Here is a 17087-nt window from a genome sequence, read left to right on the forward strand (position 1 = left end):
AATTAATAATACCTGTATCAATATAAAATTCACTAGCTAAAATGTCTGCAAGAATCTTAGGTTGCATAGTGTTAAAAGCAGATCACAAATAAAATCTTGGCATGAGTCTTTGGTTTCTCAAGATGAGTGTGCAAAAGGTGCATTACTGTCAGAATAGCATCATCCACCCCCCTGGAGGCTTGATAAGCAAATTGCAGGGGGTCCATAAGATGGTGGATTTGGGATACAATGTACTTCTTTACCAGACGCTCCAGGCACTTCATGACCAGAGATGTCAGTGCTATTGGTCGGAAGTCATTGGACTGTGTGGGTCTTGGCAGTTTTGGCACAGGTACAATTGTATGATGTCCACAGGTTAGGGACTTTACAGATGTTAAGAGAGGAGTTAAAAATATCGGTGAACACAGGGGCTAACTGTTCTGCACAGTGCTTAAGGATATTACCACAAATTTTATCAGGGCCGCAGCTTTTCCGGGGATTACAGTGGCTAAAAAGCTGAAAGACATCCGATTGACTGATGTTTAGGACAGACGCAGAGGGTGGAGGGGGCAGCACAATGCCAGCCCCAGCATCGCTGCCACTCTCAAAGTGACAAAAAAAGCTGTTTAGCTGGTTTCCCCTTTCCAATCCCTCATCTCCAGGCAGGTTCAGGGAGGGTTTCCCTCTGCCCTTGTGTGGGACATTGGTCATGGTCTTGATCCCCTGCCATGCCTCACGGGAGTTGCCTGACACTAGGGTTGCCTCAGTCTGTAACTGTACTTGTCCAGCTGTATTTGTCTTTTTATCTGTCTCTGTATGTCCCTTTTGGCTGTGTCATCCTGATTCCAATGTGCTTTTTTCTTTTCAATTATAAGATGCTTTAATTTATTGGAGATCCAGGGCTTGTCGTTTGGAAAGATTTCAGTGGTTTTTATGGGTACGACTGTGTCTACACAAAAATTGATGTAGTCAGTTATTGTTTCTACCTGTTCATCTCAAGGCATTTAAAAATGTCCCAGTTTGTGCAATCAAAACAACCCTGCAGGGCCATAATGCTGTCATTGTTCCATATTTTAACTGAGCGTTCTTGGGGCTTCTCTCTCTGCAGGAGTCTCTGATATATAGGCCGGAGGTAAAGCACATTGTGGTCAGATGCCCCTAGTGGTGGAAGAAATGATGAGGAGTAGGCGTCTTTGACAGTTCCATAACATAGGTCTAAGAATTTATTTTTCCTGGAGGGACAGTCCACATACTGATAATATGTACGTAAGCACTTTTTTTTTACTGTTAGATCAGATTTACGCCCATGCATGAGGAGCGCCCCAGGAAAGGAAGACCAAGAGTCACCTCTGCTGCTGAGGATAAGTTCATCCGAGTCACCAGCCTCAGAAATCGCAAGTTAACAGCAGCTCAGATTAGAGACCAGATGAATGTTCTAGCAGCAGACATATCTCTAGAACAACTGTTAAGAGGAGACTGAATCAGGCCTTCATGGTCAAGTAGCTGCTAGGAAACACAGCTAAGGAGAGGCAACAAGCAGAAGAGATTTGTTTGGGCCAAGAAAATCTGTGAAAAGTAGTTGAGATGGTTTGGGGTGAGCTGGACCGCAGAGTGAAGGCAAAAGGGCCAACAAGTGCTAAGCATCTCTGGGAACTCCTTCAAGACTGTTGGAAAACCATTTCAGGTGACTACCTCTTGAAGCTCATCAAGAGAATGCCAAGAGTGTGCAAAGCAGTAATCAGAGCAAAGGGTGGCTACTTTGAAGAAACTAGAATATAAGACATGTTTTCAGTTATTTCACACTTTTTGTTTAGAACATAATTCCATATGTGTTCATTCATAGTTTTGATGCGTTCAGTGAGAATCTACAATGTAAATAGTCATGAAAATAAAAAGGAAACGCATTTCACATTAAAGAAAGAACAGGGAGAACGAAATATAACTGTGCCGTGCAGCCTCTGCTTGCCAGCAACCAGCCTCCTTTCAGCTCCAAATTACTCCACCTCCAACCTGAAGAAGCATCGTAAAGTAAGTTATTTTTTTAATTAGCCAAGGGTAGTCGTCTGCTGTAGTTTTACTGGTCACCTTGCTATTTTAACATTGACGTGGGACTTTACATTCTCCTATACGTATACGTGATTTACTAGCTCCAGAGCCGTTTAAAGACTGACAGCCCCGTTTGACATGCTAGCTAACGTTAGCTAAAATTAGCTCGTGGTAGCTTAGACCGCGGTTAGATTTTTGTAGTATGCAGTTCGGGAATACCAATACAATAATCTATCTGCTTGTTCAGGTACACATTCAGCTAGTTGGAATGAAAAGAACACACCATAATATGCCTGTTTAGTAAGCTGGATGTGATAGCCGCATTCTTACACTTATAAAACGCAATTCAATGTGGAAGTAATCCTGAAGTAATCCAAGTATTCAGAATACGTTACTCAGACTGAGTAACGTAACGGAATACGTTACAAATTACATTTGTGGGCATGTATTCTGTATTCTGTAACAAAATACGTTTTGAAAGGATCCTTCCCAACACTGTTTGTGGGTGTCATGATAAAATCAGCACTATCATAGACCAAGGGATAATTAAATGTTTTTTTAGTAATAAAAAAAATAATTGTTAAATTCTGTTGCAATAACTAGGCTATCGTTTTGAATATCATTATTTATTTTGAGCTATATGCTATCACACTTGCCAGTTATTTTGTCAATGGTCTTCCATAGTTGTTTAGTATTCCCTTTTGCTTCTCTAATGATGTCAAGGAAAAAGGATGATTTAGTCTTTCTAAGCTGCATTGTAACCTTATTTCTCAGGTCTTTATAGAACAGATGATCAGTAGTTAAACCCGATTTTAGAAACCTTTTTAGAGAAGCATCTCTTTTTTTCATTAGTTCCCAGAGATTACTATTAAACCAAGGCAATCTATGTTTACCTCTAGGTTTTCTGGCCATTGTTTTTGTATATCTTGCTATTATATCTTTGAGGGCTGAAAGTCTTTCATTGCATGCTTGCTCACATGATTTATTTTCAACAGTGTTCCTCCAATTTGTTTGCTTTATTTCATTCTCAGTTTGTATTAACTCTCTCTTTGGAATTCATGAATAAACTCTGTCTTTGGATAAACTCTCTCTTTGGAATAATTTCTGTGCAGGACTTATCTGAGCCAGACCGCATCCAGTCAAACGCACAGTGCACACAGAGCCTGTCCCCTCCACCAAGTTCGGAAGAGCAGATATCACTCATCTTAAGGGATTTGGGCCTGCAAGATTTGGACTCATTCTCATTCTGTGAGGTCTCCCTCGAATGGAATGATAAACTGTTGCAGGTCATTGAGCAGCATGAATCTGTCTTCTCGAGCCACAAAATGGACTGTGGTGAGGTGGTAGATTTTGTCCACAGGATACGCTTGCTGGATGACAAGCCCTTTTAAACTGCCATATAGGCGAGTCCCACCATGTCACCATGATAAACTTTGGACTGCTCTAAATGAGATGGAAGGATTGGAGATAATTTGTAAGTCTCAGAGCGAGTATTCATCCCCCCTTGTCCTCGTTGTCAAGCCAAACGGTGGTCTCCGACTTCCGATGGTTGAATGCAAGAACAGTGAAAGATGCACATCCGCTGCCTCATCAGACGGACGTCCTTGCTGCACTTGTTGGCAATGTGTTCTTTTCCACAATGGATCTCACTTCAGGCTTTTACAATGTTAGACTGCACGAGGATGACAACAAATTCACAGCATTCTCCATAACCATTTGGCCTGCAAATGGGTATGGAGTAGGTATGGATGTTATGGATTGGCCACTCCCTTCCTGTCTTTATTCCAGAAGGAAAGTCTCTGACTGACTCAAACTAGGTAACGCTCTTATTGTCACACAACTTATGTACCTTTTTGTGAGTTTTGTAAATCTCATCTTGTATTGTTTTCCCTTGTTTATTGTACCCCATTTTAGCATAATTGAAGGGGGGTGCATGTAACATAGTTGAATGGGTTCAGGTTAAATTCTACTAAATTGGCAAAACTACGCCATCTGTTGTTCAAAGCTGTACCTGCTTCGAGTAATTGTAGCGCAGCATTATGGGAAATTCCTCACAGCAGCGGAGGATTTCCAACGAGGTAACATGTCTGTGAATGCTTGTAGAAAATATAGTGTTAACTACTTGAAAAGCACTTAAAAATAGACCCAGTTTGTTTGGTTAGATATACTAATTGTCCGAAGTTAATTTGGCAATGGTTGTATTTAGTTAGCCATTTTATTCATGTTTTACCACTCGAAAAATATTTTCTGCATGCTAACTAGCACTTACATGTGCCGTCTTTCCAGACAGAGCATGCTAGCTGTTGTCCTTTGAGAGGAGCATTCACACACTGTTGTCTTCCATTGTAAATGCAGGTACGTTGCAGTTTGTTGTATGTTGCTGTAGTCAGTGGTGAAATGTTTTGTACTGAGAAATTTACTTGTGATCTGCTTGATGTTTTATACTGTGGGAAAAGTCCAGCAAATAATAATTATTGTTAACTGTTAAAATACTGAAAATGATAAAAAAGTAATAATCCAGTATGAAAAAGCCATATTATAATTTTGTTTATATATTGACTCTTTGTTAATTTGCAAGAGAACAGCTTCAATTTTGTTTATTTATTTCAATTACATGTATTATTCATGTACATTGTTTTGCTAAAGTAAGTGTCAACGTTTTGCAAAGAGAAAATTAAGAGTTAGAGATGGGAAATTCCTCACAGCAACGGGGGATTTCAAAAGAGACAGAGCATGCTAGCTGTTGTCCTTTGAGATGAGCATTCACACACTGTTGTCTTCCATTGTAAATGCTGGCAGAGGCTGAATAAACTGGCCATTACCAACCTGACTGGCTCCAAGTGATACAAGAGACATCTCACATAGGTGACACATAGAGACAACAATATACATATAGGCACATATCAACATAATATACCAAAATGCAAATATACAAATATGACAAAATATCAAGACAAGTACACATGCAGTGGGATGTAAAGTGCAAAAAGTAATAGTGAAAAGTAGTGTGCAAGATGCATATTAGAATGATGGGTATGTAATGTGTAGAGAAGTGGGTGAATGGCCAAAGTGGGAATGACCCCTCTTGATGGCCGTGGGAAAGAAGCTGTTCTTATGTCTGGTTGTTTTTGTGCACAGGGATCTATATCTGTTCATACTGTTCATATTGTAATATAATACTTATATAATAACATAATACTTATATATTCCAGCATCCTTTGCACTATGCTCCATAATTAAAATAATAATAATTTATCATAAAAATAATTTACTCCTGCACACTTTGCACTCTTCATTGCACTATTGCCTTAACCTGTCTATATTGTTTCTGTTTATAGTGTGTATATATTGTTGGTTTTTGTATGAGTAAGCACATTGTGAGCATTGTATAATCCAAAGCAAAATTCCTTGTATGTGTCCTCATACCTGGCAAATAAAGCTGATTCTGATTCTGATAGTGCCTGCCAGAGGGGAGGAGGTTAAAGAGAGTGTGTGCAGAATGGGTGGGGTTGATGTTCTCTGCCCACTTCCTGGTCCTACCAGTGTACAAGGCCTAGAGGGAGGGCAGGGGGGGCACCGAGGATTTTTTTCACTGCCCGAATTGTGTGTTGTAATCTGCGTTTTTCCTGTTTTGTGGCTGCCCCAAACCAAACAGTGATGGATGTGCAGAGGGTGGATTCAATAGCAGTGGTGTAGAAGATGGCCGACAGCTCTTGTGGCAGGCCATGTTTCCGCAGTTGCTGTAGGAAGTACATCCTCTCCTGAGCCTTTTTAAGGATGGCGGTAATGTTGGACTCCCACTTCAGATCCTGGGAAATGATGGATCCCTTTATATCTGTAGATCTGTATCAGTGTCACTGTATATCTGTATCAGTGTTTCTGTATATCTGTATCAGTGTCTCTGTATATCTGTATCAGAAAAAGTAGAAAAAGTCATGTTATAGTATTCGAAATAAGACATATTATATTATGTTGAAAAAAGAGATATAGTATATCTAAAAAAGACGAAAAAAAGTTGTTGTATAGTATGTCGAAAAAAGAAAAAAAGTCATAGTGTAGTATGTCAATAAAAGTCACAAAAAAGTTATTGTATATATCAATAAAAGTTGTATTATAGTATGTCAAAAAAAGTTGTTGTATACAACAATGTCGAAAAAAAAGTCATGGTGTAGTATATCAATAAAAGTCACAAAAAAGTTATTGTATATAGTATGTCGATAAAAGTTATACTATAGTATGTCGAAAAAAAGTTGAATTATAGTATGTCGAAAAAAGTCATAGTATACTATGTCGATGAAAGTCATATTATAGCTATACTATGACTCTTTATGACTTATTTCGACATACTTTAGTAAGACTTTTTTGTGACTTTTTTTGACATACTATGCTATGACTTTAAAATACTTTTTTCAACCATAATATGACTTTAAATGACTTATTTTGGCATACTATAATGTGACTTTTTTCATCTTATTTTGACATACTATACTATAACTTTTTTGTGACTTTTCGACATACTATACAATGACTTTTTACGACTTTTTGACATACTACACTATAACTTTTTACCATTTTTTTCAATGGATAAACACTTAAAATTCTTGTTGACTGACAAGACCTCACCTACTATCCATCAGAATTTCTACCACAAACTTGGTGTCAGAAGTGGGATGGCGTACGTGATTTGCGTCAGACCACGTTGTCTTAAGCAGTGAGAAATCTGAAATAATTCTTTGACTGCTTTAACTTTGACCACTTTCTTAGGTGTTGGGTTTTGCTCTGTTCTGCCACTGCCGCTTTTGGCCCTTTCATTAAGGGCCGAGTATTACGTGCATCGTAGACACACTAGAGCTAAGTAATTGCTACGTTCAGGAGAACGCGACATTCTGGGAATGCAGGTGGAAAGTAATTAGCGTAATTACCATTGTGTACCCCCTATTTTTAATACCTTAGGTCATGTGTGTTTAAAGTATGACTCCCAAACTTAGTTGCTGGCGTGGTGCCAGCCTAGTTATCAATAGTTATTATTCACATATTCGTCATAGACCCTGATTTTGCCCTCACATTTCACCTAAATTACTTTAAAGTTCAAGAAGTATGTCATTGTTTATCAGCTCTTTATTAAAGTTGGCATATAGGTAATTATGAGTAAAATATTCAAACCAAACTTCATGTTTTTATTGCTACATCATTCCATCCAAAGGAAATATTCTCCATCATTTTAGACACATGTCCCCTAAAAGTATGTTCGCCCCACCAAATTTCAAATAAGTATAAGATCATACAAGTAGAAAATGTAACTACAGATGTGAATGTCCATCAAAGTTAAACTTATATGATGTATGACTTATATCTAAGACAGCTATGTTGCTGCTTTCTCTCAAGATGTAGGAAACAGTTTTAAACATGTACAGTATAGGCCTCTTAGCTATATGCTGTTGTTTCTGTATGCTGTGCTTGCATCACCCAAACATGATACTCATTTGAAAAGACAGCCAAACAATTATGGACAGACAATGAGGAAAAACACAAACACACACACAGATTAGCTTTAAAAGTAATGTTTATTTTGCAAGTACATTTAAGTACAGTAGATAGAAACAAGCCCAAGAAAAATTACAACAAATACAATGCAGCCAGTGCACTGTATATCATTTCTCACCCATTGCTTTCATTTTCCTCTGTTTAATAATGCATCTCTCGCTGCTTTCATGGTACAGAATAGTAGGTATAATCAGTTACTAGAGCTGTATCTCTTTTGTTCTCTATTTAAATTTGAACATAACCTTTATTTTATGTTAGCTAATGTATAAAACAACCATCTGTACCAGTTTTACATAAAGCTTCAGCATACGATTGTATGATGTCCTGACCTTATGATATGTAATACCACATAAAGTGTTTTTTTCTTAAAATATGCTCTGTGTGCGAAGCAAAAGCACAGCAAATACGCAAACTTGCATAGACTAGCGTTAGAATAAGTGAACATAAACTAAGAAATCAGGGTTAGATTCAGTTTAGGGTTAGAATCAGTTTCCTATGGTGCTGTCCCAGTGACTTCCACTTCGCACAGTGTCAGGAATTCTCGTCTTCCAGGAATCACAATGTTGACATATCGACCTTTCATTCCATTACACACAAAGGTTTGGGAGGTCCCAGCTGCCATAGACGAGATAACAGCACATCTGAAGAAACATAAAATTAAACAGAACTATTTAAATTCTGATCATGCTATTGCTGTGAAAACTATGGCTTTCTATTAGGGAAGTATGCAGATATCCAGAGCACTAATTTCCTGTAATTTACACAACCAATGTTAAATGTTCAAATCTATTACTAGAACTGCAAGCAGTTATGACGGAGTCCAAGCCTCCCCAGGGCAAGTCGCCCCGATGACTGGCGAATACAGTGGAAGTGAAACCCAAAGTGTGACGGCAGCGAGGCAAACGCCAGGAAACATGTTGCAACATATGGTCTGCAAGGTCTTTAGTAAATTGCAATTGCAAATGTCGCATTCACATTTATTGAATTATACACCTAAACGGGTTTTGGTTTTGACCAACTCAAATCATGGGCGCCATATTGGACACCAACGTCAGATTACTATGGGACGAATATGCTATCTTTAAATAAATTGCTTATTTTCAACTTAAACAGGCATATACATGTTATTATCAACGTTTGTCAATATTTAAAAGGCCCTTATGGAAATATTCCAGTGTATATTTAACTTCTATATCGTAAATGGGCCTCTAAATAATGCCCATGTAGTGAATGACCACGTCGCTTAATAAGTCTCTGAGCAGTGTTTACCTTTCTAACTATAGCTAGATTTGTGTGTAACGTAACAAAAAACCAACCCATCTCAGGGGAGCGAAGCTCAATATTTCATTCAATAAAATGATGGTACAAAAGGAGCACTAACGCCACAGGTCTTATGTTGACAACGTGGACGCAGATATAGGAAACTCTGAAGGCAGTCGTAATATTTAGTACCTAGCAGGCTAGGCTAATGCTGTTCGGCGTAAACATCGGCGTAGCTGTCTAAACTTGTGAACAACATCCCCATCCAAGCTGTGTTTCACTTTCCCTCCAATATTATTCTGAACATAATAAAGACACTTGGTCGAGCCCAAAAGCCATAGCTATGATTGTGGCAAGATCACAAGCATTTAGGTACAGTGCTAGCGAAAAAGCTAAAGCTAGTATAAGGCAAACTTCAAACTTCATTCATTTATACAGCATCGTACACTTTAATGATGGTATTAATTTGTTATCATATCGAAGAGAGAAATTGACATTTACCTCACACAATAATGAATAGCTCCCAAACTTTTTGCCTTTTTGCTTCACGGGGGGACTTGTGAAATCTTTTGCAGCTTCCCTGTCTTTCATTGCAGCCAAGCAGTTGCTCAGTTTTTCTGAGATTTATGTTATTTTTTAAATAATTTATTACATTTTTCCACTATTCCCTGCACTATGTCAATGGGAATCAGATGAATGTTGGTATCAAACATGGAGTCCACGAAACACGTTACCACCTCGGAACCAATCGCATAACGGGATAGCTCAGAACAGTTGATTTCCTAGTTGGCCACACTCTCTGTATATGGGCGCTATGTTTACCCTGATCAGAGCACCCCCTAAGGGCCGATCTTCACCTAATTTGGTACAAAGCCTCAGAGTGGAATGTTGAACATGAATCTTAATGTTTGTGTTGGTAACATTTACTTTGAGATTTGCTAACATGAAAATTGGTAGTTTACGCATATTTTAACATAGCAAACATTTTTTTTATAACTTTTGGTCAGGTCTGTCTGGAGATGCATTGTGCCAATACAGATCAGACCCAAGACCTAGGAGTACTTTGAAAAAGTAGTTTTTGCATATTTTGCAATTTTGTTAAAGTAATTCTTCACGTAGATGGGCATGGCCCATGTCATGTGATTCAGCTTGATTGAAGGAACACGTAGATGTAAGGTTTTAAAATGTGGGATGTTTAATGTTGGAGTTATAAGCCAAAACACATCTACCTTGAATATAGCGCCACGTAGTGGTCCACATAATATTTTTGGTATGTGAGGTCCATGTGAGGGTCCCATAGGCCACGCCCACTTTGACAAATCAGTATAACACTTTAGGAGTGGCCTCAGGAGTGGCCCTAGATGGTACCCTCTAAATATAGCAAAAGTCGGATGAGACGTTCATGAGATTTAATTTGGCCGAGATATGCAAAAGTTCTTATTTTGGTAGCTAGCTACACAAATTTGTTTCTATGTATTTTGCCAATTAAAAAACAATTAAAAATTCTTTTGATAACTTATTGTCAGAGTGGTCTGGAGATGATACGTACCAAGTTTTTGTATCGGATGCATGCAGGAGGAGTTTGAAAAAGTAGGTTTACAATATATTGTGATTTTTCGTGGAGAAACGTCTAGGCGGAAATGGGCGTGGTCTTCATCACGTGATTCAGCTGAATTCAAGGAATGCAAGGATATGAAGTTTTTGAATGTACAATGTACGGTTTGGGAGTTATGGTGCAAAACCCATTATTTTATAGTGCCCCCTGCTGATGGATAAGTGTCATTTTTCCTATCCAAGATACAAATCACACTCTGTACCATCCCTGAAAGTTTCAATTGCGTAACTTGTACGGTTTAGGCTGCAGAATGTGACTATTATCACCACTGTTCATCATATCCCCAAACGGCCCGTCAGACACCTCCTACCAAGAGCCTGGGTCTGTCCGAGGTTTCTTCCCAAGAGGGAGTTTTACTTCGCCACTGTCGCACTACTTGCTCTTGGGGGAATAACTGTAATTGTTGGGGCTTTGTAAATTATAGAGTGTGGTCTAGACCTACTCTATCTGTAAAGTGTCTCGAGATAACTTGTGTTATGATTTGATACTATAAATAAATTGAAATTGAATTGAGAACCACTTTTAATGGCAAAATAAATACTACTTAGAGATACAACAGGGTTCCCAGCTCTGCTGGTCCTGGGAACCGCGTTGAATGCATAAGCGAGTTCCCAGCCCACTCGGACTTGGACCCCTAATAAGACAGAAAGGACAGTTACCTGGGGTTATCGTTGCCATTGTCAAAGAGGGAATTTCCAATGCGGATCTCAGCACCATTGATTCTCTTGTGGCAACAATCTCCTCTGTTGGTGATGGTGACAGTGTTGATCTGATATGTCTTCAGGAGGTCCAGTCTCCACCATGGTGTAAAATCATTGTTAGTGACGCTACAGGATCTCTGTCCCAGGTTGCTAGCACGATTTCCATCAATGGCCCTTTCGGGGACCTCATTCTCGTACTGGGAGGACTGAATCACGTTTCCACCTCTAGCAATATTAGGATCTAGACAAGGTTACAAAATGTTTCATTAAAGACACTTTAGGGAAGGCAAAGACATATTACATGTGTTGATCTGACCAAATCTGCCACCAAAGAACAGGCAGTCAGTGTATTTGATAGAACTTTGAATGTGTCTACTCAAAGTCATCTATTGGTCATGTTGAATGGTATAAATAACCAGTTGGAGCAGTGTTACCTAAAGCCTGACCAGTGACATCCACTTCACACAGTGTCAGGTATTCTCGTCTTCCAGGAATCACAATGTTGACATATCGACCTTCCATTCCATTACACACAAAGGTTTGGGAGGACCCAGCTGCCATAGACGAGATAACAGCACATCTGAAGAAAAATAAAATGAAACAGAACTATGAGTTAAACTTGGTTACCACACAGACTGTGAATAAACCTTACTACTAGTTGTACTTCAATTCTGATCATGCTATTGCTCTGAAAACTATGGCTTTCTATTAGGGAAGTATGTAGATATCCAGAACACTAAAGTCCTGTAATTAACACATCTAATGTTAAATGTTTGAATCTATGATAAGACAGAAAGGACAGTTACCTGGGGTTATTGTTGCCATTGTCAAAGAGGGAATTTCCAATGCGGATCTCAGCACCATTGATTCTCTCGTGGCAACAATCTCCTCTGTTGGTGATGGTGACAGTGTTGATCTGATATGTCTTCAGGAGGTCCAGTCTCCACCATGGTTTGAAATCATTGTTAGTGACGCTACAGGATCTCTGTCCCAGGTTGCTAGCACGATTTCCATCAATGGCCCTTTCAGGGACCTCTTTCTCGTACAAGGAGGACTGAATCACGCTTCCACCTCTAGCAATATTAGGATCTAGACAAGGTTACAAAATGTTTCATTAAAGACAGTTTAGGTAAGTCACAGACATATTACATGTGTTGATCTGACCAAATTTGCCACCAAAGAACATACAGTCAGTATATCTGATTGAACGTTGAATGTGACTGTCTGCTCAACGTCATCAATTGGTCATGTTAAATCCCCAGTTGGAGCAGTATTACCTGAAGCCTGAGCAGTGACATTCCAAACCATGACTTTTTTGTGAATGTTTTTGACATTCTAAACAATGACTTCTTTGTAAATTTTTTCAACATACTACATTATGACTTTTTTTGTGAATTTTTTCGTCATGCTATAACATGACTTTTTATGACTTTTCTGGACATACTGCACTAAGACTTTTTATAATTGATTTCAATATATTATACTATGACTTTTTGGTGACAATACTGATCTGATATGTCTTCAGGAGGTCCAGTCTCCACCATGGTTTAAAATCATTGTTAGTGATGCTACAGGATTCCTGTCCCCGGTTGCTAGCACAGTTTCCATCAATGGCCCTTTCAGGGACCTCTTTCTCATAAAAGGATGACTGGATCACGTTTTCACCTCTAGCAATATTAGGATATAGACAAAGTTACACAATGTTTCATTAAAGACAATTTATGGAAGGCACAGACATATTACATGTGTTGATCTGACCAAATTTTCCACCATAGAACAGGCTGTCAGTATATTTGATTGAACTTTGAATGTGACTGTCTACTCAAAGTCATCTAGTAGTCACGTTAAATGGTATAAATCACCAGTTGGAGCAGTGTTACCTAAAGCCTGACCAGTGACTTCCACCTCACACAGTGTCAGGTATTCTCGTCTTCCAGGAATCACAATGTTGACATATCGACCTTCCATTCCATTACACACAAAGGTTTGGGAGGACCCAGCTGCCATAGACGAGATAACAGCACATCTGAAGAAAAATAAAATGAAACAGAACTATGAGTTAAACTTGGTTACCACACAGACTGTGAATAAACCTCACTACTAGTTGTACTTCAATTCTGATCATGCTATTGCTCTGAAAACTATGGCTTTCTATTAGGGAAGTATGTAGATATCCAGAGCACTAAAGTCCTGTAATTAACACATCTAATGTTAAATGTTTGAATCTAATATAAGACAGAAAGGACAGTTACCTGGGGTTATTGTTGCCATTGTCAAAGAGGGAATTTCCAATGCGGATCGCAGCACCATTGATTCTCTCGTGGCAACAATCTCCTCTGTTGGTGATGGTGACAGTGTTGATCTGATATGTCTTCAGGAGGTCCAGTCTCCACCATGGTTTAAAATCATTGTTAGTGACGCTACAGGATCTCTGTCTCAGGTTGCTAGCACGATTTCCATCAATGGCCCTTTCAGGGAACTCATTCTCGTACAAGGAGGACTGAATCACGTTTCCACTTCTAGCAATATTAGGATCTAGACAAGGTTACAAAATGTTTCATTAAAGACAGTTTAGGGAAGGCACAGACATATTACATGTGTTGATCTGACCAAATTTGCCACCAAAGAACATACAGTCAGTGTATCTGATTGAACGTTGAATGTGACTGTCTGCTCAACGTCATCAATTGGTCATGTTAAATCCCCAGTTGGAACAGTATTACCTGAAGCCTGAGCAGTGACAATCCAAACCATGACTTTTTTGTGAATGTTTTTGACATTCTAAACAATGACTTTTTTGTAATTTTTTTCAACATACTACATTATGACTTTTTTTGTGAATTTTTTCGTCATGCTATAACATGACTTTTTATGACTTTTCTGGACATACTGTACTATGACTTTTTATAATTGATTTCAATATATTATACTATGACTTTTTGGTGACAATGTTGATCTGATATGTCTTCAGGAGGTCCAGTCTCCACCATGGTTTAAAATCATTGTTAGTGATGCTACAGGATTCCTGTCCCCGGTTGCTAGCACAGTTTCCATCAATGGCCCTTTCAGGGACCTCTTTCTCATAAAAGGATGACTGGATCCCGTTTTCACCTCTAGCAATATTAGGATCTAGACAAAGTTACACAATGTTTCATTAAAGACAAATTATGGAAGCCACAGACATATTACATGTGTTTATCTGACCAAATTTGCCACCAAAGAACAGGCTGTCAGTATATTTGATTGAACTTTGAATGTGACTGTCTACTCAAAGTCATCTATTGGTCATGATAAATGGTATAAATCACCAGTTGGAGCAGTGTTACCTAAAGCCTGACCAGTGACATCCACTTCACACAGTGTCAGGAATTCTCGTCTTCCAGGAATCACAATGTTGACATATCGACCTTCCATTCCATTACACACAAAGGTTTGGGAGGACCCAGCTTTGATAGACGAGATAACAGCACATCTGAAGAAAAATAAAATGAAACAGAACTATGAGTTAAACTTGGTTACCACACAGACTATGAATAAATCTTACCACTAGTTGTACTTCAATTCTGATCATGCTATTGCTCTGAAAACTATGGCTTTCTATTAGAGAAGTATGTAGATATCCAGAGCACTAAAGTCCTGTAATTAACACATCTAATGTTAAATGTTTGAATCTAATATAAGACAGAAAGGACAGTTACCTGGGGTTATTGTTGCCATTGTCAAAGAGGGAATTTCCAATGCGGATCTCAGCACCATTGATTCTCTCGTGGCAACAATCTCCTCTGTTGGTTATTGTGACAGTGTTGATCTGATATGTCTTCAGGAGGTCCAGTCTCCACCATGGTTTAAAATCATTGTTAGTGACGCTACAGGATCTCTTTCGCAGGTTGCTAGCACGATTTCCATCAATGGCCCTTTCAGGGACCTCTTTCTCGTACAGGGAGGACTGAATCACGTTTCCACTTCTAGCAATATTAGGATCTAGACAAGGTTACAAAATGTTTCATTAAAGACACTTTAGGGAAGGCACAGACATATTACACGTGTTGATCTGACCAAATCTGTCACCAAAGAACAGGCAGTCAGTGTATTTGATTGAACTTTGAATGTGATTGCTCAAAGTCATTTATTGGTCAAGATGAATGGTATAAATAACCAGTTGGAGCAGTGTTACCTAAAGCCTGACCAGTGACATCCACTTCACACAGTGTCAGGTATTCTCGTCTTCCAGGAATCACAATGTTGACATATCGACCTTCCATTCCATTACACACAAAGGTTTGGGAGGACCCAGCTGCCATAGACGAGATAACAGCACATCTGAAGAAAAATAAAATGAAACAGAACTATGAGTAAAACTTGGTTACCACACAGACTATGAATAAATCTTACCACTAGTTTTACTTAAATTCTGATCATGCTATTGCTCTGAAAACTATGGCTTTCTATTAGAGAAGTATGTAGATATCCAGAGCACTAAAGTCCTGTAATTTAAACAGATCCAATGTTAAATGTTTGAATCTAATATAAGACAGAAAGGACAGTTACCTGGGGTTATTGTTACCATTGTCACTGAGGGAATCTCCAATGCGGATCTCAGCACCATTGATTCTCTCGTGGCAACAATCTCCTCTGTTGGTGATGGTGACAGTGTTGATCTGATATGTCTTCAGGAGGTCCAGTCTCCACCATGGTTTGAAATCATTGTTAGTGACGCTACAGGATCTCTGTCCCAGGTTGCTAGCACGATTTCCATCAATGGCCCTTTCAGGGACCTCATTTTCGTACAGGGAGGACTGAATCACGTTTCCACTTCTAGCAATATTAGTATCTAGACAAGGTTACAAAATGTTTCATTAAAGACGGTTTAGGGAAGGCACAGACATATTACACGTGTTGATCTGACCAAATTTTACACCAAACAACAGTCAGTATACAGTCCAGGCCAAAAGTTTGGACACACCTTCTCATTCAATGTGTTTCTTTATTTTCATGACTATTTACATTGTAGATTCTCACTGAAGGCATCAAAACTATGAATGAACACATATGGAATTATGTACTTAACAAAAGAGTGTGAAATAACTGAAAACATGTCTTATATTTTAGATTCTTCAAAGTAGCCACCCTTTGCTTTTTTTGATAACTCTGCAAACCCTTGGTGTTCTCTCAATGAGCTTCATGAGGTAGTCACCTGAAATGGTTTTACCTTCACAGGTGTGCTTTGTCAGGGTTCATTAGTGGAATTTTTTTCCCTTATTAATATAAAAAGCAAAGGGTGGCTACTTTGAAGAATCTAAAATATAAGACATGTTTTCAGTTATTTCACACTTTTTTGTTAAGTACATAATTCCATATGTGTTCATTCATAGTTTTGATGCCTTCAGTGAGAATCTACAATGTAAATAGTCATGAAAATAAAAAGGAAACTCATTGAATGAGAAGGTGTGTCCAAACTTTTGGCCTGTACTGTATTTGATTGAACTTTGAATGTGACTGTCTGCTCAACTTCATCTATTGGTCATGTTAAATGGTATAAATCCCCAGTTGGAGCAGTGAGTTGTTATGAAATGTGATAATTTAGATAGATAGATAGATAGAAAGATAGATAGAAAGACAGAGAAATAGAGACATAGAGACATAGATGGATAGATATATTACATATGTCTATTAAATACTAAAATGTGAATAAATTGGGGAACATCAATAATTTGTTTCAACCAATCAAAAAATGATCTCACCTAATTGGCTGCTGGTCTGTCCTAGAACAGCCAGCAAGACGAAGACCACAGATGGAGTCATCATCCTGTGGAGGAAGTTCACGTTCAACATTTTTATTAAACATTCAATTAATTACTTATGCATTATTGTAAAGTTGAATGTATTTAATAATCTTTTTCCCAGTTACTTTTTCAACGTTTTCACGCTTTCTCAGGTATGAC

At 38.5% G+C, this 17087-nt stretch overlaps 1 protein-coding gene across 1 annotated transcript in view; it reads right to left on the reverse strand.

The window, feature by feature from the left end:
• Positions 1–7668: 7668 nt before the first annotated feature.
• LOC114556740 (uncharacterized) overlaps positions 7669–17087 on the reverse strand; it is a 30600-nt gene continuing 21181 nt past the window's right edge. The window contains exons 7-16 of the mRNA XM_028579773.1: positions 15694–15976; positions 15320–15465; positions 14844–15126; positions 14472–14617; positions 13398–13680; positions 13026–13171; positions 11952–12234; positions 11580–11725; positions 11104–11386; positions 7669–8210 (exon numbers count right to left, since the gene is read on the reverse strand). Of these exons, the coding sequence (XP_028435574.1) occupies positions 8063–8210; positions 11104–11386; positions 11580–11725; positions 11952–12234; positions 13026–13171; positions 13398–13680; positions 14472–14617; positions 14844–15126; positions 15320–15465; positions 15694–15976 (2147 nt within the window). The 3' untranslated portion in view covers positions 7669–8062. The remainder of the gene's footprint in view (positions 8211–11103; positions 11387–11579; positions 11726–11951; positions 12235–13025; positions 13172–13397; positions 13681–14471; positions 14618–14843; positions 15127–15319; positions 15466–15693; positions 15977–17087) is intronic.

Source organism: Perca flavescens, chromosome 6 (genome assembly GCF_004354835.1).
Source record: "Perca flavescens isolate YP-PL-M2 chromosome 6, PFLA_1.0, whole genome shotgun sequence".
Classification (NCBI taxonomy): domain Eukaryota; kingdom Metazoa; phylum Chordata; class Actinopteri; order Perciformes; family Percidae; genus Perca; species Perca flavescens.